The following is a 23,270-nucleotide window of genomic DNA, read 5'->3' as shown; positions in this document are numbered from 1 at the left end:
GATGTGGCTCAATGGATTGAGCACCAGCCTGTGAACCAAAAGGTTGCCAGTTTGATTCCCAGTCAGGGCACATGCCTGGGTTGCAGGCCAGGTCCGCAGTTTTGGGCGTGCGAAAGGCAATTCATTTATGTATTTCTCGCACATTAATGGTTCTCTCCTTTTCTTTCTCTTCCTTCTCCCCTCTCTCTAAAAATCAAAAAAAAATAAAATCTTTCAAAATAAAAAGGCATCCAGGACTTCTGGCCAAGATGGAGGCGTAGACAGACACACTGCATCTCCCTCCACAACTAAGAAGGAATACAACTACCTCAAAACTAGAAACAACCAGAAGTTCCAGAAAATCGAGCTATATGGAAGTCCAATAAACAAAGATATAAAGAAGAAATACTCATCCAGACAGGTGGGAGAGGCGGAGCCGGGGCAGAGAGGACACGGTGTGGTGGTGGCAGCAGCGGCGGCAGCAGCAGGCTGGAGAAAAGCGTAGTCACATGTTTTAAAGTTGGGAGGGACACCTGGGGAGTGTTCTTAGCTCCTGACCAGACCACACAGGTCACAGTCCCAGCACTGGGGAAAATCAAGCTTCATTGCTCCTGATTGTGCAAACCAGTGGGGTTTGGGGCAGAGGAAGAAACTGTCAGTCTCTCAGCAGAGTCTGCCATAGGAGTGCCGGAAGGAGAAGAGGAAAAGCAAGAAATTGAAAACTCACGTGAGAAAATAATGAAGGAAAACTCCCCAAATTTGGCAAAGGAAATAGACATACAAGTCCAGGAAGCAGAGAATCCCAAAAAAGCTAGACCCAAAAAGAACCACACCAAGACACATCATAATTAAAATGCCAAAGGTTAAAGATAAAGAGAGAATCTTAAAAGCAGCAAGAGAAAAGCAGAGAGCTACCGACAAAGGGGTGCCTATAAAACTTACAGCTGATTTCTCAAAAGAAACTTCGCAGGCAAGAAGGGACTGGTAAGAAGTATTCAAGGTGATGAAAAGCAAGGACTTACAACCAAGATTACTCTATCCAGAAATGCTATCATTTAGAATGGATGGGAAGTACTTTATCTAAAGTGCTTCCCAGTCAAGGTAAAGCTAAAGGAATTCATTATCACCAAGCCATCATTATATGAAATGTCAAAGAGACTTACTTAAGAAAAAGAAGATCAAAATTATGAACATTAAAATGACAACAAACTCACAACTATCAACAACTAAATCTAAAAAATAAAAACAAAATCCAACTAAGCAAACCAGAATAGGAACAGAATCAGAGGTATGGGGATCATTTGGAGGGTTATCAGCTGGGAGGGGGAAGGGGGATAAAAGGGGAAATGGTGCAGGGATTCAAAAGCGTAACTGGCTGGTGCAAAATAGACAGGGGGAAGTTAAGAATAATATAGGAAAATGTGAAGCTAAAGAACTTACATGCACAAACCATGGACATGAACTAAGGGGGTTGGGATTGCTGGAAGGAAGGAGGGTACTGGGCAGAGGAGAGCAAAGGGGGGAAAATTGCGATACTATAACAACATAATCAATAAAATATACTTAAAAAAATAAAAAAAATAAATTAATTTAAGAGTTTGAGAACTGACATTAAACTTAAAAGATAAAAGTTCATAACAGAATTGTTACTAGTGAAATAATAAAATGTTTGTGTTATGGTAAAAAGTATTCCAAACTTTCTACATTGCTTAAAGAGATACTTGTATTATATACTAAATGTGATTCTAAATCTTCATTAAAGGTCCTTCTTTAAAAAAAAAAATCCTTACACTCAACTATGCCTAAGGTCATTAACTATATTTTGTTCCCTTTGATTTTATTTTTAAGCATTGGCAAGAACTTTAAACATTCCAGGAAGAAATCTTGTTTTGTTTTTAATAATATATTTCCATTCCCTGGGTTCAGAGAATCTCCAGGGTCCTCAAGTTGGGAAGGGCCAGTCCCTGACCACAGGGGATGACTAATCTTCAAACAGTTTTCCTCTTCTCAGGTTGTCCTTCACACTCGGCTCTCTCTGTTCCCCAGACGCCCAGCATCTCTGCCACCTGACCCCTTTCTGAGTTCTGCAGCACCACCGGCTGCCCATCTTCACACTTTCTGGGACTCTGAAGTCTGTTAACGACAACTTGTGCATTGCCTTCTAGCTTCCAAAGTGTTGTCACTCTTATCCTTTAGCACTGTACTTAAAAAAAAAAAACCTTGTTTCTGTCATTTTAGAGGTATTTGATGTGGAGGTAAATGCATGTGGTTTTTATCCATCATCTTCAGCAGAAATCTGAATAGTTTAAATGCTTAAATTGTTATATTTTCTGAGAATTATGAGCCTACTATAATTTTAACTCTAACTTTAAAAAAATACAAATTCCTAGTGTAATCTATCACTAAATATTCCCCTTTAATAGACAGCAAGCACTCTTTGGAATAAAAACTTAAACTCAGTAGGAAATTATACACTCTTCCCTTAAAACTGTCATTCTAACAGTTAACAGTTTCTGATCGTCTACAGACCAGATTAAATTTCAAAATTTTGTATGTTTAGCAAACCAAGGTCAACTGTATTTTAAATATTGATCTCCAAAGGTTCAATGTGAGGTGGCAAAGTGGCTATAGCGGGAACATGCAAAAAGTGATACCGGAATGTACAGGACCAACTAGGGGCTGAGGAGAAACAAAGGCAGGCTTGGCTTCAGGAGAGGTTCATGAGCTCCACTGACAAATCTTGACAAAAGTCATTATCCTATATAGCTGTGCCTTATAAAATTAGGCCTAGAGATTGTGGGACAGTGAGAGATTAGAAAAAATAATGTTTCAACATCCATTATTAATTATTCATAAAGGCTGTGATTGTCTCCTTTGACTTTGTATTCGAGTACTGGCAAGAGCTTTACACCTTCCAGGAAAAAACCTTTTTTTTAAAATAATATATTTCAAGAATATAAGCATTATATAGGAAAATATACTTAAAGTAAAATTTCATTACCATTTTGGGATTATCCACAGATGATTTCATAAGCTCCAAAATAGCAAGATCTAGATTTTTCAACAATTCAGCATTGATCGTTTCTGAGAACAAGCTATAAAAGTATTCTCCGTGAGAGAAGCTGACGATGTTCCTCTGGGGCCCTCCTGAGGATGGCATGAACAACACTGCTGTGTCCAGCAGGAGGCTCACAAGGCACTCACACTGAGAAGAAAAAGAAAAGAGCCATGATGGGATTACATATCTTAAATGCCACAGAAAGATTCCTTGAGCAGCTATTAACTTAACATGGAAAATCACATGAAAACCTGATATTTAAAGGCCTGGGTTTGAGTTTGAATTGTATACATTTCAATGAGTCTCCATTTTCTAGGTTTCAATTTGGGAAAGATAGCTTCCCTGACTCATGTTTCTCCCAAATTTCTAGCCATCTTATTGTTGCTTTAAGGGGACAGTCCTGTATAGTGAGTATTATTTGACAATTTAAGCATGTAATTTGTTTATATTAAGTGGACAAAGAAGCCAACACACTTCTGCTGTAGCAGAAATGATAGGTCTAATGGAGTGAACACAGTACTGGCTGGCAGCTCTCAGCTACAGCAGACTGCTGAGGCCAGCCCTGCACCTTTCATACAGACAGTGAAGACACACTTGTTGGTGCCTCTGGAATTATCCTTTAGGGCCTCTCGCAAATCAGCCATCTGGAGAATCACCAATGACAGTGGGCAAAAGAGGTCACTGTGTGAACACAGCTCAGCTTTATAGTCACAAAATGTTCTCTGCCTAAAGTCTTTTTGGAAACAAAGAGCGATAGACAAAACCTCAATTTAAGATAATGCTATTCTATTTCTTTATTTAAAAAAAAAACTTTTCAGAAAGTCAGCTCATGTAAATTAATTAAAGTACTTGTGCAGCTAAGATCTTATCCAACTAAATTCCTGTTTTTAAAGACACAATGCATGTGAACTATATATTTACATTGTGAGGATAGAATAGCATGTAGCTGTTTTTCCTACCAGTCCTCCAAAAGCAAAGGCCAACTCCAGAAGTCCACTGGCCAGTTGCTTACAACTGGGGTCGAGCGAAGGAAGGCATTGTTGTTCGTGTCCAGGTGCAATGCTTTTATAAACCAGTGAAAGAAGTTTTTTGCCTATAGAATGATGCTGATCTACAGACTAAAAGAAAAATCAACACTGAAATATTCAGCAATAAAATATTTAATAGAAAAAGTTTCACACCTTTCATTAATTAAAAATTCCACTATAGCTATCACTGACAACTGCCTTCCAACTGTCACAAAACTTTTCACTCAACTTTGCTGTCTATGCTATATTTTTCATTGATGACGCCTAGCCACAAAGGCACAGTAGCAGTTAAGTTCTTCAGAAGGCTGCAGGAACTATTCAAAGATCCTTTATTTTATTTTCATTTTATATTTATAAATTTTTATATTTACTTTCATATTTATATTTCTGGTAACACCTACATGTCTGACTCAAGTATTTTTTTAATTCCCATTTCAGCATACATAAAGGATGTTTTAAAAAGAATATAAGTAAATAGACTATTTTAATGAAGCTAAGAAAAATGTAAAAACAAAATGTGGTTACCTGAGATGGTAATATAACATGCAAAAAACCAGCTTTATGAAGTTGTTTACAAGCTGACACAATAGAAGACAACTTGGCTCTGTTCACAGAACCATCAGGGCCGTACAGGTCAATGACACAGAGCTCCTCAATGCTGGCCACGTGAGAAAGCAAAAAGAAAACTAGATGAGTGCTCATCTTATTCAATTATCAGGACATACTGAAAAATATGTGTATTCTGTTATGAATGCATTTACTAACTACCTGGCACTCAGAACAATCACAGCCCTGGAAAACAGTCACAGGCTAACACAAAAGAAGGGGACCATGAAAATCAACACAAGGCTGAGCCACAGGCAAGGCTTGTGTGCACTAAGGGACAGTGAAGGCATTTGCTAAGGGGATGGTTTTTAAATTGTCAGGATCCTCTGCACCAAACACTCCACTGACAAGATCCTTTATTTAAAGAAATAGAGTTAAAGCAGACACGCACACGGCTGCCAGAGCATGCTGCAACCTTAAATTCCACCACAACACTGGCCCTGAGCATGAACTGAATGCTCACCTCTGTGCTGTTATTTTTTCCTTGAGGTGCATCTCCAGGATGTCTTCATATGGGGACTTCTTTAGTGCTTTCATCAGGTTCACACAAACACTGGGAAGATGATCCATAATGTGGACATCACTGATATTGAAGCCTATGCTTGAGGGCTCACACAAAGTTTTTACCAAGAGTTTCATAAGGTTTGTGTTACATAAATACTTCTCAAGAAGCTGTGAAAGATAGATTTGAATAAAAACGCATCTATGAGTAAGGATTTAGATTTTCACTAGAATGTAATATCCATGAGGTTGGGAATTTTGCCAGGCTAGGGCAAGCATTGGCAAACTTTCTCTATAAAGGGTCGGACAATAAATGTGTTTGGCTTCATGGGTCATACAAGTCTCTGCTGCAATGACATAACTAACTGCCATTAAAAGTGTGAAAGCTGCCATGAACAATTATGTGCACACATGAACCTGGATGTGTTCCAATAAAACCTTCTTTACAAGAGCAGGCATCAGGTGGGAAACATGCATTAGCAAATATTTATAAATGCATGTTTCCTAAGGCAGAGTTTGCTCATAGTATAAAATGCAATATCAAATAAAAACTTGGAAAAATTATTTGTATTTCATTCACACAATGAGCATTTGAAGTACATGCAAAATTTTATTATTTTCAAGAACAGATAACTCCTGCAGCAGTGGATAGTTCTAACAAAGCCAAAGCCACTTCTAATAAGTACTTTATTGTATTTTTCCAGTGCCAAGTACTCTCCTCAAATTAACAGAGCAGCAGGAGTGACCCTACCTTCCAGCCTTCTGGGTGGATGCTGAGCAGTGTTGTGGTAAATTCCATAATCCTAACGACAACTGTACATTTGCTGTAATTATATCTCTCTTGCTCTTGCGGGCTGAGTCTGTTAAATGCTGCCCCCATGCCAAAGCACTTTCCGGCTGCCACAGTGTCCTGCACAGCAATGCTTTCTAAAAAGAAAGCCACTGCTTCCCAAAGCGAAGACTGTGTTTCAGTACCTAGAAAAAATGGCATTAAAATATCAACCTTTGCTTCCTTCTCCGATAAGGTTAATGTAAAATTCCTTCTTTAAATATAGGCATGATGTAGTCAAAATTCAAAATTAAAAGAAAAGTTCAATAAAAGCTGAATAAAATGGCACTCATTTCTTCTCATTTCAAAATTTCAAAATGAATACCACCCAAATAGAATTCAACTTTAAACTCATAGAGTAAGAACACATCTATGGAAGCTTAGGTCTTCTCAAACACTACTTATGGGATATAAATTAATATGATTATTTTGAAGGGGAATTTGGCAAATCATACCAAAAGATTTTTGGAATATGTGTATGCCAATTTCTATCAAATGCTGAAAAGCTCATATGCTTTAAGCAATGAAATTTTATCCTAGTGAAATAATGGCAGAATTGCAAAGATGTGTAAGGATGTTCAGTTTAGCATTTTTCTTAATAATGAAAAAACAGAAACAACCTAAATGTCCTTCAAAGAGAAACAGAGAGACCAATTACAGAAGTCATCTTCAGACAGGTGTAGTACAGAATCAATTTCAGATCAACTCCTCAATGAACTTTTTCATAAAACTCATCTATCTGAAAACATGATTGTGCTGGGGCACTCCTTTGCCATCTCCACCCCTTCCATGGTTGCCTTTCTGCTTAACAAAAGAAACACAGATACATGTTCCTCTGCTCCTCAATCTTACTGCAGTTTATTATCTCAGGGTACAAAGACCTTCAGAGCCCCAAAGCAACAATTTAAAATAGTGACACACGTGTTAAAAGAGTAAAGATAATAATAACTAAGAAATCCTTTTATAAGCTTGATGGTTTCCAATTCTTTGTTTTCATAACATTTTTAAAAATTAATCAAACTGTCAAATTATTTAAAATAATTTTGATGACAGGTCACTATATATTCAAAGAATTGAAAGAAAATACATTAAGAATTACATTCTCAAATACCAAATATTCTTATTTTATTTTATTTATTGCTTTTCTATTACAGCTGTCCTACTTTTACCCCATTCCTCCTCCCCCATCCTGCCCACCCCTTCTTCCAGAGTCAATCCCTACCCTGTTGTCCATGTCCATGGATCATTTATGACTAGACTCTTTCCCTTCTTAACCCCTTCTCTCCCTCCCACTTCCCCTCTGGTCACTGTTAGTCTGCTCCTTGTTTACATGCCTCTGGTTCAGTTTTGCTCGTTTGTCTGTGTTGTTCATTAGTTTCCTGTAATAGGTGATATCATAGGGTATTTGTCTTTCATTGCCTGGCTTATTTTGCTAAGCATAATTCTCTCTAGTTCCACCCATGTTGCCAAAAATGGTAGGAATTCCTTCTTTCTTTCTGCTGCATAGTATTCCATTGTGTAAATGTACCACAGTTTTTTGACCCACTCATTTATAGATGGGCACTTAGGCTGTTTCCAGCACTTGACTATTGTAAATAGTGCTGCTATGATCATAGGGGTGCATAGGTTCTTTGGAATTGGTGTTTCAGGATTCTTCCGGTATAATCCTAGCAATGGAATTGCTAGATCAAAAGGCAGTTCCATTTTTAGTTTTTTAATGAAATTCCATACTGTTCTCCATAGTGGCTGCACCAGTCTGCATTCCCACCAACAGTGCAGTAGGGTTCCTGTTTCTCCGCATCCTCGCCAGCACTTGCTGTTTGTTGATTTGTTGATGATGGTCATTCTGACTGGTGTAAAATGGTATCTCACTAAGGTTTTAATTTGCATCTCTCTAATGGCTAGTGATGTTGACCATTCTTTCATATGCCTATGGACCCTCTGTATGTCCTCCTTGGAGAAGTGTTTGTTCAGGTTCTTTGCCCATTTTTTAATTGTGTTGTCTGTCTTCTTGGTGTTGTGACATATAAGTTCTTTATATATTTTGGAGATGAGTCCCCTGTCTGTGATGTCATTGGCAAATATGTTTTCCCATATGGTTGGTTCCCCTTTCATCTTGCTAGTGTTTTCTTTTGCTGAGCAGAAACTCTTTAGTTTGATGTAGTCCCGTTTGTTTATTCTTTCCTTTATTTCCCTTGCCTTAAGAGATATATCGGTGAAAATATTGCTCCATGGGATATCTAAAATTTTCTTGCCTATGTTTCCCTCTAGGACTTTTATGGTATCATGGTTTACATTTAAGTCTTTTATCCATCTTGAGTCTATTCTGGTGTGTAGTGTAAGTTGGTGATCTAGTTTCATTTTTTTGCACTTCCCTGTCCAGTTCTCCCAGCACCATTTGTTGAAGAGGCTCTTTTCACTCCATTTTATGTTCCTTTCCTCTTTGTCAAATATTAGTTGACCATAGAGACCAGGGTTTATTTCTGGGCTCTCTATTCTGTTCCATTGATCTACATGTCTGTTCTTATGCCAGTACCAGACTGTTTGATTACAGTGGCTTTATAGTATAGTTTGATGTCAAGTATTGTGATTCCTCATACAGTGTTCTTCTTCCTCAGGATTGCTGTGGCTATTCAGGGTCATTTTTGCTTCCAAATGAATTTTGGAAGTACTTGTTCTAGGTCTGCGAACTATATCATTGGTATCAAATACCAAATATTCTTGACTACAGCAGACCATGAACTGTATAATACCTTCCAACTGTAGATATGTTAAATATGGGAAAATTGTGCATTTTAGAATTATTCAAGTATGGCACATTTTATGCGAACATTTTTTAGTACTAAAATCTAAATAAAACAAAAACAGAATTATAACCATGTAATTTTACTTTTTACATATAATGATTATAAATTGTTTATTATCTTTATGTTGTGCTGGTGGTAATGAATGTAATATGCCTTACCAACAAATGTAATGATAAAACAGGAGAAGCCTTTAAACAAACAGACCCTTTGTTCCAATGACATAGGTAGGGCTTTACGTAAAAACATAAGCATAAAAGCAAAATACTTTAGGATAAAAACATGTTAAGGGGTATGAAATAATAGTAATCAGGGACTTTACAAAATTTCCAATACAGCAACTGTATTTTAAAGCTTATTATGTTGACTATAAAACTACTACAGTATTTAGGGTCCATTGAGTACATTTTTTTCAAGTAACGTTAACAGTTTTATATTAAAATGTCAACATTTACAATGTATCAGAAAGATATAAGAAAAACTGGTCAACTTTAAAGTTTGAAAGAAATATATTGCTTTTAATGTCTCTCTTCCAGCACCAGGGTTAAGTGAATAAAACAGTTTTAAGACTACTTAATTATAACACATTCACATAATTTAGTAATATGTGGTCATTTAAATTAGAACAAGCTATATAGCTAACATAAAAAGATGTCTATGTGAAGTTCTTTTTAAAAAGCAAATTATAGTAAAGCATGTATAATCATCCCATTAACTGTAAAAATATAAATTAAAAAGTATGTAATATGTATATAAAAAGTTTAGAAAAGTAAATACTAAACTTTTACTGTGCTTATCACTAGGAAATGTGATTAGGGAAGAGGTTTTGCATATTTTCTATGCTATTTTCCTTGTTTAAAATTTCAAAATGAGGATATATGAGAGGATATATGAGACCTCTTAAAGCAATAAACTTAAGGTATTATTGACAACTGAACAGTTACTATTGCTGTTTTTAAAGTTTCACAACTTTCTGACCTATTTATTGTTCTGGGAATCTCATGTTAGAGTCATAACTTTCTCCGAATGGTGCAATATCTCTTTTCCTGATCCCCAGCATGTGTGCAGACACACACATTATACACTCCCCACTATGCCTGGTTCTACCATCCTAAAACTAGAAGGAAAATAGCCCAGCTCCTCTTCCCCAAATTCCTATAATATGGACTTCTCCCCTGATGAAATAAAAGACAGAATGGTAATTCCTTTAGTCAGCCACCACCACCACTAGAGTAGATTCTCTGCCTATGTTAAAAGTCACTTAAATAATGAAACATGTTCTGAGTGGCAAGCCTGAGATTCAGCCTATGAGAGAGAGGATTTAAATGAAACCTCAGAAGGCTAACATATACCTGACCTGCCAGAGAACCATAAATCAGAGAGAACATCTGTCAGCCAACAGTCAGCTCCAAATGCTCTATGCTTGGAGACATGTACTTCCCAAAAGCCACCCACATTTAAGTCACTAGAAGGATGGAGCCCACATAGCTTCTTCTCGGCATGGGCTAAGGAACACACAAAACATTCCACATTACAGTTTGCTTCTCTGAAATCAACAATGTTATTACCATACTATAATACAAATGCTAAGGAATAAAAAAAATAGGAAAAGCAAAGATACACTATACAGCACATGGGATAAGATAAAGCCTCAGATCAGGAAGAACTCTTCTAATGTACTACCTAGAAACAAAAGCCTCAAAGGTTATTTTTATAAAAGGGTCAAGAACCTATGGACAAAGGAGAAAGGACAGGTTTTTGTAGCCTCTGTTGTGTCGTCTATACTCACACCCTCACTGTGAGAATAAATAAGAATGCAAGTAAAGCACTTTGCATAGTACTAAATAAATTGTATGTTATCACCGTTGTTATTATTATTTTGCAATAGTAGCAAACTAATCAAAAACCCCACTGATCTTTTCTCCATAGTGTCTCCAGGCAGAAATGAACAACACTAACTTAAGGCTAAGTTTTACCTACCCAGGACCTCAGATGCTTCCAATGTTTTCTCTGCAATGAATGTGTTGTAGCACTCCAGTGCCGCCAGGAGCATGTCCATCCACTGCAGGGCAGCTCTCAGACTGAACTGCCCTTGCAAATGGAAGGGGGTCGGCTGAGCAAGGATGCCTGACTGCTGATCACAACTTCCTCCTCCCCCCTCGAATGTGTTTATGAGAAAGGAAGCACCTTCTTTCTTGATAGTATCTTTCAGCCATAAAGAAGGGGATTTGTTGCCTTAAAAAAAAAACAAAAGAAATGTTACATAATCAAATTATTTCATTTAACCACTGTGCCTAATTAGAAGTAGCATTCCTCCCAAATAATAATGATAAGTAAATCTTTCAAGTTTAAAAATGTAATCAGACCAGAAGAGGACTGGCATTACACAATATTTCAAATATAGTTTCCCATGAAACTATCAGAGCAGTATAATTTAAAAATGATACAGGATAATCTTTTTTTGACTATAGTACTCACAACTTTTTTGACTATAATTATTGCCAAGAAGTATTTCCACCAAAAGCCATTCTCTCCAATTTCTTTAAACACTATAAAAATAGTAGGACACTATTTGAATAGCTATAAACTTCATGCCCTTTCCTTTGCCTTTTTTCTTAAATATTACTATTCCATTTTTAGTGGAATTATTTAAGAAATAAACACACACAAAAACACTGTGACTCTTAAGTTCCTATCTTGGCTGTGCTACCTCTCAGTTGTGGGAACCTGGCTTCTCCTGTCTCTCAGTTTACTTATTCAAAAATTAGAGCCATAACAGTATCAACCTCTGAGATTATTATAAAGATTAAATGAATTGAACTAGTTAATGTTTTAAAAAGTGCTCAGAATTGCATCTACCATACAATTAGTTGTAGTGTTTATTGAATAAGTCAGATGATCTGCTTGTTAAAAGGTATTTTTCTTTCAAGTACTAATCATTTTTCTAAATTAGAGAAAAAATAAAATTGTATTTTCTGATATGAGAGGCTCTGAAAAGTCAAATCATTTTGAGCTAATGAAGTTAGTGAAGAATTCAAAACAGTAATGTAATTCTGATGTATTAAAAAAGTTTTTCTATTGTGTCAAAGATACTCATCACAAGTTGTATAAAAAAAGATTAATATCATGTTTGCAGGTTTTGTTTTAGAAAAAAGTATTAAAAATAAAGCTATAATAATAAGTGAACTTTTTCCACAAAGATGGTGCCCAAAGTTAAGAAGGAAGCCCCTGTCCCTCACAAAGCCGAAGCTAAGGCAAAGGCAAAGAAGGCAAAGAAGGCAGTGCTAAAAGGCGTCCACAGCCACAAAAAAAAGATCCACACGTCACCTACCTTCCGGAGGCCTAAGACACTGTGGTTCTGAAGGCAGCCTAAATATCCTCGCAAGAGTGCTCCAAGGAAAAAGAAGTAACCCTATTTTACCTCCCCTAGGCTTGACCACTATGCTATCATCAAGTTCCCTCTGACTACTGAGTCAGCCATGAAGAAGACAGAAGACAACAATACACTTGTGTTCATTGTGGATGTCAAGGCCAACAAGCACCAGATCAAACAGGCTGTGAAGAAACTCTATGACATTGACGTGGCCAAGGTCAACACCCTGATTAGGCCTGATGGAGAGAAGAAGGCATATGTTCGACTGGCTCTAGACTATGATGCTTTGGATGTTGCCAACAAAATTGGGATCATCTAAACTGAGCCCAGCTGGCTAATTCTAAATATAGAAATTTTATTCTAAATGATAATAATAATAACAATAATAATTGAAAATAAGATATTTAAATTCTACATCAAGAATTAGCTAAGAGTGATATAAAGTATAGAAATAAGGGACACAAAAAGACAGATCTAAAGAAAGAAGAAGACAAGAGAACATGAATAAGAAGAAAGACAAGCCTGAGAAAAATAGGAAAGCACATCTGGAGAGCTTGGAAACGTCCCAACTCTCCACTTCTTTTTCACTACCCCCTCATGATTGTGGCTGCTGGTCACTCTGGCTTTCTGTATGACATGTTCCCATTCACTGAGTCTCAGCATTCAGGAGCCCCTGACACATGTCATAGGAACCTACCTGCACCGTTACTACATTCCACTGATCTGGGTGTTGATGTGCCCAGCACCCCCACTCACAGTGCAGGAGCTCAGGGCACAGAACCTCTGATCTAAAAAGATGCCTAATGCTGTCTCTTAAAAACCACTGGAGGAAAATATAGAGAGAAAGAGACAGATGAACCATGGAAGACACAAAAGGTGAGTCAAGGAATGCTCATTAATTTTATGAAAATTATATGTTGGTAGCAGGCCAAGGTTCACCTACTGGGCACTCTTGGTTTAACCAAAACAATTCTAAGAGGTAGAGCTAACTTATTTCATCAAAAATATATCAGGTCCCTATTAGAAGCAATTGAAAAGAATAGCAAAAGAAATGTCTGGGATCAGTTAAGCTGACATCACCAGAAATCATATGGGCCAGAGAGAGCCAGAGACCCAAATGTGAAGTAAGGTTTGCCAACAAGTAGTTCGACCTATGTAATATCTGGGCCTCAGTTTCTTTTAAAAATAATAAAACATGCCCCATCCCTCCTCCCATTCACTCTTCACTGACTTTACAGGATTGGCGATAGAATGATTTAATATATAAAATAAACTTTAAATGCTGAAGGCAAATATAAAATACTAATAAACAATTCTCTAAATTAAAGGAACTCCTGCCATTTGCGACAACATGGATGGAACTAGAGAGAATTATGCTTAGTGAAATAAGCCAGGCAAAGAAAGAAAAATACCATATGATATCACCTAATACAGGAAACTAAAGAACAACACAAACAAAGGAACTAAATAGAACGAAGAGCAGAATAGCAGTCAATAGTGGGGAGGGGAGAGGGAGAGAAGGGGGATAAGTAAGGGAAGGGTTTAGTCAAAGAACCTGTATAAATGACTCATGGGCATGGACAACGGGGAGGGATATAATTGCGGGAGAAGGGGTGGGTTGGGTGGGGGAGAGAAATTGGGGGAAAAGGGGACAACTGTAATTGAAAAACCAAAAATAAAAAAATAAAAATAAATAAAAATACATATTTCTATTACATAAATAAAATTAGAGTATAGCAGATAAATACTATATATTGAGTACCATATATATTTATTATGAATACAATTATATATATCTAAAATATAGTGTATAACATTATAATCCATAATATAACAAAATATAGAATCCTTCTAGGTTTTATAATTACATGAAGTAATTTTTACCTCTTCTTCCATGAAAAAAAAGCCGAAAAGTAGCACTCCACCTCATTTTCTAAAGAGAACTGGCTGCTGTGACATGTTGTGCACCGCCCCCTTTCTCACCAGATGCACACGCCAGAGCATGTACTGATTATAGACTAGTATACAGGGCACTGGAAGTGGGTAAGTCAGGGCCTGGTCTACCCTGAGGCACAGCTTCCCCATGCCAAAGCTACCAAACTTGGGGTTGAACTTATTGGAGAAAATAGATTTATTCCTGAGAAGCTTAGTAATAATTTCAAGTCTATAAGTACAGTATAATGGTTTAGTGCAATAATTATGGAGAAGCAAAGGTTCATTTCTTTCCTTTAATATCATAATGATCTGAGATCATTTAGACTTAGGAGACTAGCAGTTTCTTATTAATTACATATTAAAATAAAACAACTGCATTATTTTAATAATAAGATTATTAAATCTTAATTGAATATCATGCTAACAACTACAATGGTCATTCAACTCTTCTTTATTTATTTTAAATGGGATAGAAAAGCAAAATTTTAGTGGAATAAAAAAGATGCTGGGGAATTCTAAATTTACTTCCTCTGTACCATTTGACTAACATCAAAAGAGCTTTTCTTCCTTTCCTTCTCCAAATCTTTGAGAAATATACAGCCATAATTTATCACTTGTCATACAATTGATCTGCAATGATTACTGAACATATTTATTTTTTATATTTATTAGAAACATATTATTTGTTACATTCATCTAAATAATGGAAGGATCACATTTTAAATAAGCACACATCTTTAAACTACTGGTAAAGAAAAACCCATCATTAATATGGCATAAAGATCACCATACCTGGCAATAAAGGAACAAATTTATAAAACAGTTCTATGGATTTGTGTCGACATTCTGTCTGGGGCCTCCCACAGTTGGCTAAAAGCCACCGGACCACATCCAATAAACACAATGATGCCGCAGGTGGAAATCCTCTATATGGAGATAACACATGGTATGTAATGTACAACCCAAGATCAAGCATTTAACTGACCAGAAAGTCTAGAAATCATAAACTCAATTTTGCCACAATGATAAATGCAAAAACCTCATTAAAAGGCACTCAAATTATTTTTAATGTACTATCATCAGAATAAAATTAAAATGTTAAATTAAATAGACCCTAAATGCTGCTTACTTACTTTGTTTTTTTTTGGAGAGGAAAATTTAAAACCATTTCTTAAAAAAAACAGCACCAAGTATTTCATGTTTCCTTTATACTGTACTTTAAAACAAAAAAACGGTTTAAGATCTAAAGCAGTGCTCCTCAAATTGTGGTCCCTCAATCAGCTGCCTCAATATAATCTGTAAATGTGGCAGAAATGCAAATTCTTGGCCCCGTCTTCAACCTACTGAAACAGATTCTGAGGGCAGGACCCAGCAACCTGTGTTTTAGCTGAACCTCCAGGTAATTCTGATATATGCTCAAGTTTGAGAGCCAATGACTTAGGGGCATGTAAGTTAATGTTAGAATCAGGAATAATAAATTTTAAAATAGAACACATATTATTCTCCAGTCTACATGAGCCAATGCTTTTACAGAGTGACAGCCACCAGCAGACACCAGAGTTCCCTGTTCAGACACAGGGGGCTACTGCACGGCACACCCCCTTCCTGTCTGAGGATGAGACCTTGCTGGGATGGAAATGAGAGCAGACTGGAAACCACTCAATAACTCAGCCTTGGTTTTGAGCAGCTTCATCTCATGATTGTATAATTCCATTTCTGTCAAAATTCTACTATTTCAATATTTCAGTTCTTATATTTCAAATTTAATCCAAAATAGTTCACACATATTCTAGTCAAATAATTCCATACTGAATTTGTATTCAAGTTAGTACAGGTAAAATAAATTCTGTTTCAAAACTAATTTTCAAATTGTATAAACTGTCCCAACTATGATCAAATTTATAGCTTAAGCCAAACATTTCCAAACATAAAGCTTTTTAATGTGTTTGGAAAACTGACTCTTCATTACATCCACACATTCCTTGTTTAGAAAAATAACTGTTCGTATTTCCACACATTTCTCCCATACTCTCCTTTATTAACTGAGAATTAGTTTTATGTTGGGGAAATAAAAAAGGAAAATGAAAGCAATATCATGTACCTTGGCCTACGTCGTTTTTTTCCTTCATTTAAAGAAACGTGCTTCTTTTCAATGATACGCCTTAGGTGATCAATTGCGTCACAACACTGTTGAATTGTACCTATACTCAAATACAAAAGCATAGTTCCAAAGCTGATTATTATTAATAAATAGTATATATTTATTGATCTGATTTTTAAAAAATACTTCTTGCATTTATTTCTGGTAATATTTTGTTTTTGTTTTGTTTTTTAAGATTTTATTCATTTATTTTTAGAGAGAGGGGAAAGGAGAAGAAATAGAGGGACAGAAACATCAACAGGTTGCCTCTTGCATGCCCCTAACTGGGGACCAGGCCCGAAACCCAGGCATGTGCCCTGATTGGGAATCGAATCAGCAACCTTTTAGTTGCAGGCAGGCACTCAGTCCACTGAGCCACACCAGCTAGGGCTATTAGTCTAATTTTTTAATTAGAGGTAATTTTACAATAGTTAATATATTTTCATCCTTCAGAATATAAAATTTAAATGATTTACACTGCATGTCCAAAACCAGAAACAAAACCCATATTTAGGACCACAAGATAAGACGGGGAGAATGGACGAAAGGAGGTGAAGAGATTAGCTAAAGAACATACATGCATAACCCATAGACACAGACAATAGTGTGGTGATGATGAGAGGGAAGTTGAGGGGTGGGGACTGGGTGCGGTGGGGAAAGGGGTGGAAATGGGGACATCCTTAATGATCAATAATAAAAAAAAAAAATGTAATGCAAGATAGTGCAAGACTCACACATATAGCAATACCACACTTAATTAGAAACTGCCCCACAAGCCCTTCAGCCAGCCAAAACACAGCCTCATGTAATGGATTTCAGATGGAAGACTTTGGATGTATTACAAAACCCACATATCACGCAAGAGCCTCTGTACCTCAATTTAAGGCTTTTATTTAAGGGGCATAACTTCCATGACATCCCCTTCTTCTTATGTAGCTTAAACTATATTATAGCTTAATAATACGACTACTGTAAGAGGACAGAAATAAAATAGTAAAACCATCCACAGATGTCTAGGGTTATTTAGGAAAGGAGCCTTCCACAACTTATAACTTCCATTACCAAGAAAAAGTTTTCTTTCTATGCTTTTTAAATACAGCGGTGATTTTTAAAAGAGTAAAGTTTCACTTGTTGAAAAAGAAACATATGAGATATTAAGAGAAACAATGTAATATTAAGCTATTTTATGGCAAGGACTAAATTTTAAGGAGGTGTCCATAGTGGGCTATCAACATGAAGGATAAGAGAGCTCATCAACTTGTGTTTTAAAAAGATATACAGAAACCGAAATCTGGATAAATGAAAGAGAAATTCTGCCGCCACACAGCCATGTGCTTCCATTCTCTGGGCCCCTGGGCTCTGACTAGTGTGGAAACTGGATAGGGAGATCTCTAAGAAGCCTTCCAGATCAAAAATTTCATGATGGTCCTAACAGCTTTTGGACAGAATTTAATTGTAAAGACTATCATTTATTATTCTCTTAGCTACTGTAGCCTATTCCTGACTTAATTTTTTTTTTAATTTCTTAATTATGGTCAAAATAGTTTTATCATAATCTTGTAATGAGACATATGTTCTACTTTCTAAATTATCATTAGTGAGTTCAGAGACATTGACCGCAACTCAGTGTTTATTACACCCAGCTTTCTCTACCTTGTACAATCTGTACACTTTCACATTTTGTATCATCATAGCAACTGGTTGGCTTTATTGAAACTCACAATAAAATTGTCTCACCTGCCCTGGGCGGGACCTCTGACCAACCAGGTCAACCTCAGTGGTCACTAGGGGTACATGGTGAGTCTTAGAGAAGGAGGGCATGGCAGACTCTTCTACAAAATGGAATTGAGGCACTGGAGGTGTGTATCTCCACTCACATCTATCACCCAAAATGGGAGAGGTGAGAAAAGCACATCACCATGTGACAGAATTAGCTGAGACTTAACCCAAGTGAAAAGCTCTTAAGACTTCTAAGGTGCCCTGGCTGGTGTGGCTCAGTGGATTGAGCGCCAGCCTGCGAACTGAAAGCACCAGTTCAGTTCCCAGTCAGGGCACATACCTGGGTTATGGGCCAGGTCCCTGGTTGGGGGCCTGTGAGAGGCAACTGATTAATTTATCTCTCACACATTGATGTTTCTCTCCCTCTCTCCCTCCTTCCCCTTCTCTCTAAAAGTAAATAAATAAAATCTTTAAAAAAAAAAAGACTTAAAAGGCACACAGAATTGGCATGCACAGAGAAGCTGGGATAAAACCTACATAAGGGGACTTCCGGCCAAGATGGAGGCTTAGACGGACACGCTAGGTCTCCCTCTACAACTAGAGAGGAATACAACTACTTCAAAACAAAGGATAACTAGAAATTCCAGAAAATAAAACTACACGGAAGTCCAACATATGAAGTTATAAACCAGCGGTGCCATTTGGGCAGGTAAGAGTTAAAGAGGACAGTGCTGTTTGCGGTCGTACCCGGAGCGGCGGGCGGCGAGAAATCCGGGCTGCGCGAGCCCCCGGCTGTGCGCGACCCCGGCGAGGAGTCCCGGGGGCCAAGCCCCTGGCGGTGCGTGACTCCGGAGCTGGGGAGAGCGGCCGCCGCATCGCCTTGAACAGTGAGGCCCAGGGGGGCGGGAGGACGGATCCCGGTCTCCTAGCTGAATAACTGTGTGAATCCATCTTGGACCCCCGCCCCCAAAGAAAGCACCACAGGGCTGCGAAATAGGTCGCGGACAGGCAGGCGCCGGCAGGTCGCTGATTTGTGACGCGTACACAGGCACTGCCCCCGACAGCCAGCCCAAGAAAACAAAACGCATCTGTCAAAATGAGGCAGACAACTATAGAAATCCTGGTGGCGCAGCTCACCAGACAGCAGATAGAGAACCTGACAGATGAACAGATAAGAAACCTGTCAGAGGCTCAGTTCTGGGCCATTGTTATCAGGTGGCTTACAGAATTCACAAAAGAGCAGGAAAAAGATATGAAAGAAGCGAAAAACTTTCATAACGAAAGGAACAAAACCGCATACGAGACAGAAAGAAAGGAAATAAAATCCAGAGTTCATTTCAACAAACTGGAATATGGAGAAGGAACAAGCAGTCAACCAATGCAGCGAGAGGAAATGGGAAGCAACAATGAAAAGATCAGAAACCTCTGGGACAGCTATAAAAGGCCCAACATAAGAATCATTGGTTTGCCAGAGAATGAGGAAGATGAACTAGAACTTGAAAAATTGAGTGAAAATATAATAAAGGAGAACTTCCCAGACTTGGGGAAGGGAATAGACCTGCAGGTCCAGGAAGCAAGGAGAGTTCCCAAGAGACTGGACCCAGGGAGAACCACTCCAAGACACATTATAATCAAAATGTCAAAAATTAAAGATAAAGAGAGAATCTTAAAAGCAGCAAGAGAGAAGAAAAGAATTATGTACAAAGGGGTCCCAATTAGACTATCAGCTGACTTCTCAAGGGAAACCCTACAGGCAAGAAGAGACTGGCAAGAAATATTCAAAGTAATGAAAATCCAAAACCTACAACCACGAATACTCTATCCAGCGAAATTGACATTCAGAATAGAAGGACAGAGAAAGTGTTTCCAGGACAAAATAAAACTGAAAGAGTTCATTAGATCCAAACCACTGTTATATGAGATGTTAAAGGGACTGGTTTAAAAAAAAAACAGAAGCTAGGGAGATGAAACAAAGGCAAACTAAATAGGCAACGAGAGTGGAAGAGGAACTGTGGGTACGGGAAGCATATCGGGGGGAGGTCAACAGGGAGGGGGAATGGGGAAAGGGAGGGAGATGATATAGGAATTGGGGATCAAGGTAGGAGGGAATGGAATAGACGGAGAGAGGTTGGGAGGAACTGTATGCACAACTAATGGACATAATCTAAAAGGGGGGGACAACTGGAGGGAGGGGGGCCACTGGGTGGAGGGGAGCAGAGGGAAGGGAAATTGGCACAAATGTAATAATTTAATCAATAAAACACATTAAATCTGAAAAAAAAAAAAAAAAAAAAAAAAAACCTACATAAGGCTTTCTCATCTGTATGTGCTAAGGCCAGACTTTCCATATATGTAACCAAGGCTTCAAACACGAACTGTTCCACTAGAGACTCTTCTTCCCTGTAAAATAAAGAACAATGATCCTTACATAAGAAAGCAATAAGGCAGAAAAATGAGGACAAAAATCTAATTTTATTAAACAATACATTCATTAAATTTGTTTTCAAAAAATGGCTCAAATGTTTTAAAACATAAAACCACCTAAATATTTGTCAAAGAAAACTTCCTCAAGAGCAAACCAAAGATGACATAAATCAAGAGGCAGCACTGGCTTTGTACACCAACACCCCTCCCTCTCCTCTTATATCTGCAATTGCTCATAGTACATAATCTTAGAACTGCTGTTCTGACCACACTTCCACACATATCATTAAAATCCAATATAGTAGAAAAGACTATCTGATATTGCATCTATTATTCTTTTAAAATAAAGAAATTTTAAGAGCTCTCAACCTACCCCCAAATAAGTGAATACCAAGAATTAACTCTAAGAGCTTTACAAGCATATCCAGTAAATGTAAATGTCTGTGGACCACCTACTCATGGGCTGGCCAAGGACAGAAGCCAGATCTCTCACTAATCTTTAATAACACTGGACAGTAAATGATTAAGTATACAAAATGACAGGTATAGGTACTAAGTCTCACAGGAGTTCAGAGAAGACTAAGAGTAAGAGTTCTTGTTGTGTGAGGAAGTGCTGGGTTATAGCATAGCCACTTGGAAGGAGCATTTTGGAACAAACAAAACCAGAGTGGTGCTGGAGAATGGGGAGAGCTTAGAACAAGAATTGCAAACTGGTACTTGGTTTGGCAGAAATAGCATCCAAATTAAGTTTTTTAAATGAATCCCAGAAGGGCCTGTCAGACTTCCACAAGGTACATATCTCCCCCAATGTTGAGCGCCCAAATCTGACACTGAAAAATAAAGGATACTTCTAATAAGTGAATGGCATGGGCAAGGACATGGAGGGCAAAGTGGAAAACACAGGTGTCAGCAAGCATACTGGAAAAGCTAGGGGGTTGATTTGGAAGAGCAATTTGGGACGAGACCATAAAAGTTAGAGCTGAAATGTAGAGGCCTTCCAAGGTCAGACTAAGTACAAGTGCTTTTATCTTAGACACCAAAACCAGTTAAAGTAGGTAGGTACAGAAATGATATGACAAAATGATACTCTCAAACTGTTCTCTCCAAAGGTGTGCAAACAGTTCATTATCATGCAGAAAGGAAACATAAGAACTTGTAAGATCTCAAAATACTGATCTCTCAGGTACCTTTTCTCAAAGAGACACTTGGAATGTCGTTCAATAATTGGGAGAAGAGGAGATAGAAGACTAAACAAGGAAAAAAGTAAAGGGAACACCCAAGAAGAGTGTCAAGGAGATCCAGACAAGAAAGTAAAGCAGGAACCCAGAAAAGACTCATTGACAGCTGTCTCCATGAGGATACCATAGTATGGGTTTTTTGATCTGGACAGAACAGCCAGGTGAGCTTAATCCAAATTCTTCTTTTTGGGAATTTGGTCTACCTACCAGGCCTACCATGACCATGTACTTAAAGTTTTTCTCCTGTTCATGTTCAGCCTGGATCCGCTGACAGTGCTACTTTATCCCATAAGAGAATAGTGCTGTGACCTGTTCCTGACAGACAGGGGTCGGACACTGGGAACTGAGAAGTAGAAACTAAGGGGCAGTCCACACCCTCTGAGGACTTCTCCCAGATATCAGTTGCTGGTCTACTTCACACCATTTCTGGACAGCTTTGCTTCCCAGCATTAATGGTGAATCTTGTCAATGTACTGTAATTCCTTGGAATAGACTCCTGAACTCCCTTAGAAAAGCTGAGTTCTTATTCAGCAGAGAATCTCCTGGGATCCATCGTCGTCGTCAGCAGCCGTCCGTCTCGAGAGACGATGGTGTAGCTTCTTAAGAGTCTATCTGCACCGCCGAGAGTGGCTGTGCAGTCCAACTCGGGAGTGACATGGTATCTGTCTCCTCCCGTGTTGAATCGACATCTTGTGATGACGCTGGAGTGTCCTCTCCAGTGAAGCTGAAGCTACAGAGCCTGGGCAGGGTGATATGGAGGGTCTGCTGTTGCCCATGCAGCAGACCCCCCCTCTCTTCGCAGCTGAAGGATCCAAGGGAGAGACGGAGTCAATTCAACTTGGCTTCAGGTGCGCCGCAGGAGTTGCCGGTGTTGACTACAATGTCAAACCGCCTTAGGGACTCCGGCTCCGGATTTTCTGTCGGGGTTTACTCCCTTAGCCTTTCCCCTGAAGAGGTATGCCGCAAGGCAGCGGAGGTTTTTTGGAGTCAGAGTTTTCCTTCTCTGTGGGATCCATCACCTAACAGTGAAAACACTTCCACATGCTAATACAGTTGTGTCAATACTTACTGCTTTTCAAAACTCAAATGTATAGACGTGAGTGTACATATAAAAATAATAAAACAAAAATGAGCAAGGGAATTAAGTAACATAAATTTCAAGATAATGATCAATGATTAATTTCTAAAGATTCTAAAAGTTGATAATATTCTATATCTTAATCTAGTTAGTAAGCAAGCAAAAACTTCTTTTGTTATTATTATTCTATAAAATTTACAAATTTTAGAAGAGGTAAAATTGATATATTAACATTTTATTAGTTTCAGGTGTACTGCATACTGATTTGATATTTGTATAAATAACAAAATGATCACCACAGTAAGTCTACTTACAATGTTTTCTTTTTTTTTTTTTTTTTTTTTAATTTTTTTATTTTGGTTTTTCAATTACAGTTGTCCCCTTTTCCCCCAATTTCTCTCCCCCACCCAACCCACCCCCTCTCCCACAATCATACCCCTCCCCGTTGTCCATGTCCATGAGTCTTTCATACAGGCTCTTTAATTAAACCCTTCCCTTACTTATCCCCCTTCTCTCCCTCTCCCCTCCCAATGTTTTCTTCTTGTGATAAGAACTTTT

The 23,270-nt window shown here is 37.9% G+C and overlaps 1 protein-coding gene and 1 pseudogene across 1 annotated transcript in view; one reads left to right on the top strand and one right to left on the bottom strand.

Moving 5' to 3' along the window:
• PRKDC (protein kinase, DNA-activated, catalytic subunit) overlaps nt 1–23,270 on the bottom strand; it is a 198,583-nt gene that overhangs the window by 118,088 nt on the left and 57,225 nt on the right. The window contains exons 28-36 of the mRNA XM_090283716.1: nt 20,278–20,372; nt 16,215–16,314; nt 14,906–15,039; nt 10,786–11,040; nt 5,924–6,147; nt 5,135–5,343; nt 4,591–4,723; nt 3,997–4,155; nt 2,981–3,184 (exon numbers count right to left, since the gene is read on the bottom strand). Of these exons, the coding sequence (XP_090139842.1) occupies nt 2,981–3,184; nt 3,997–4,155; nt 4,591–4,723; nt 5,135–5,343; nt 5,924–6,147; nt 10,786–11,040; nt 14,906–15,039; nt 16,215–16,314; nt 20,278–20,372 (1,513 nt within the window). The remainder of the gene's footprint in view (nt 1–2,980; nt 3,185–3,996; nt 4,156–4,590; nt 4,724–5,134; nt 5,344–5,923; nt 6,148–10,785; nt 11,041–14,905; nt 15,040–16,214; nt 16,315–20,277; nt 20,373–23,270) is intronic.
• Nucleotides 12,006–12,497, top strand: LOC150004486 (large ribosomal subunit protein uL23 pseudogene; annotated as a pseudogene).

The sequence above is a fragment of the Furipterus horrens genome, unplaced genomic scaffold, assembly GCF_987537825.1.
Source record: "Furipterus horrens unplaced genomic scaffold, mFurHor1.1.pri manual_scaffold_7, whole genome shotgun sequence".
NCBI classification, from domain to species: domain Eukaryota; kingdom Metazoa; phylum Chordata; class Mammalia; order Chiroptera; family Furipteridae; genus Furipterus; species Furipterus horrens.
This window is presented reverse-complemented; position numbering and strand designations above follow the sequence as displayed.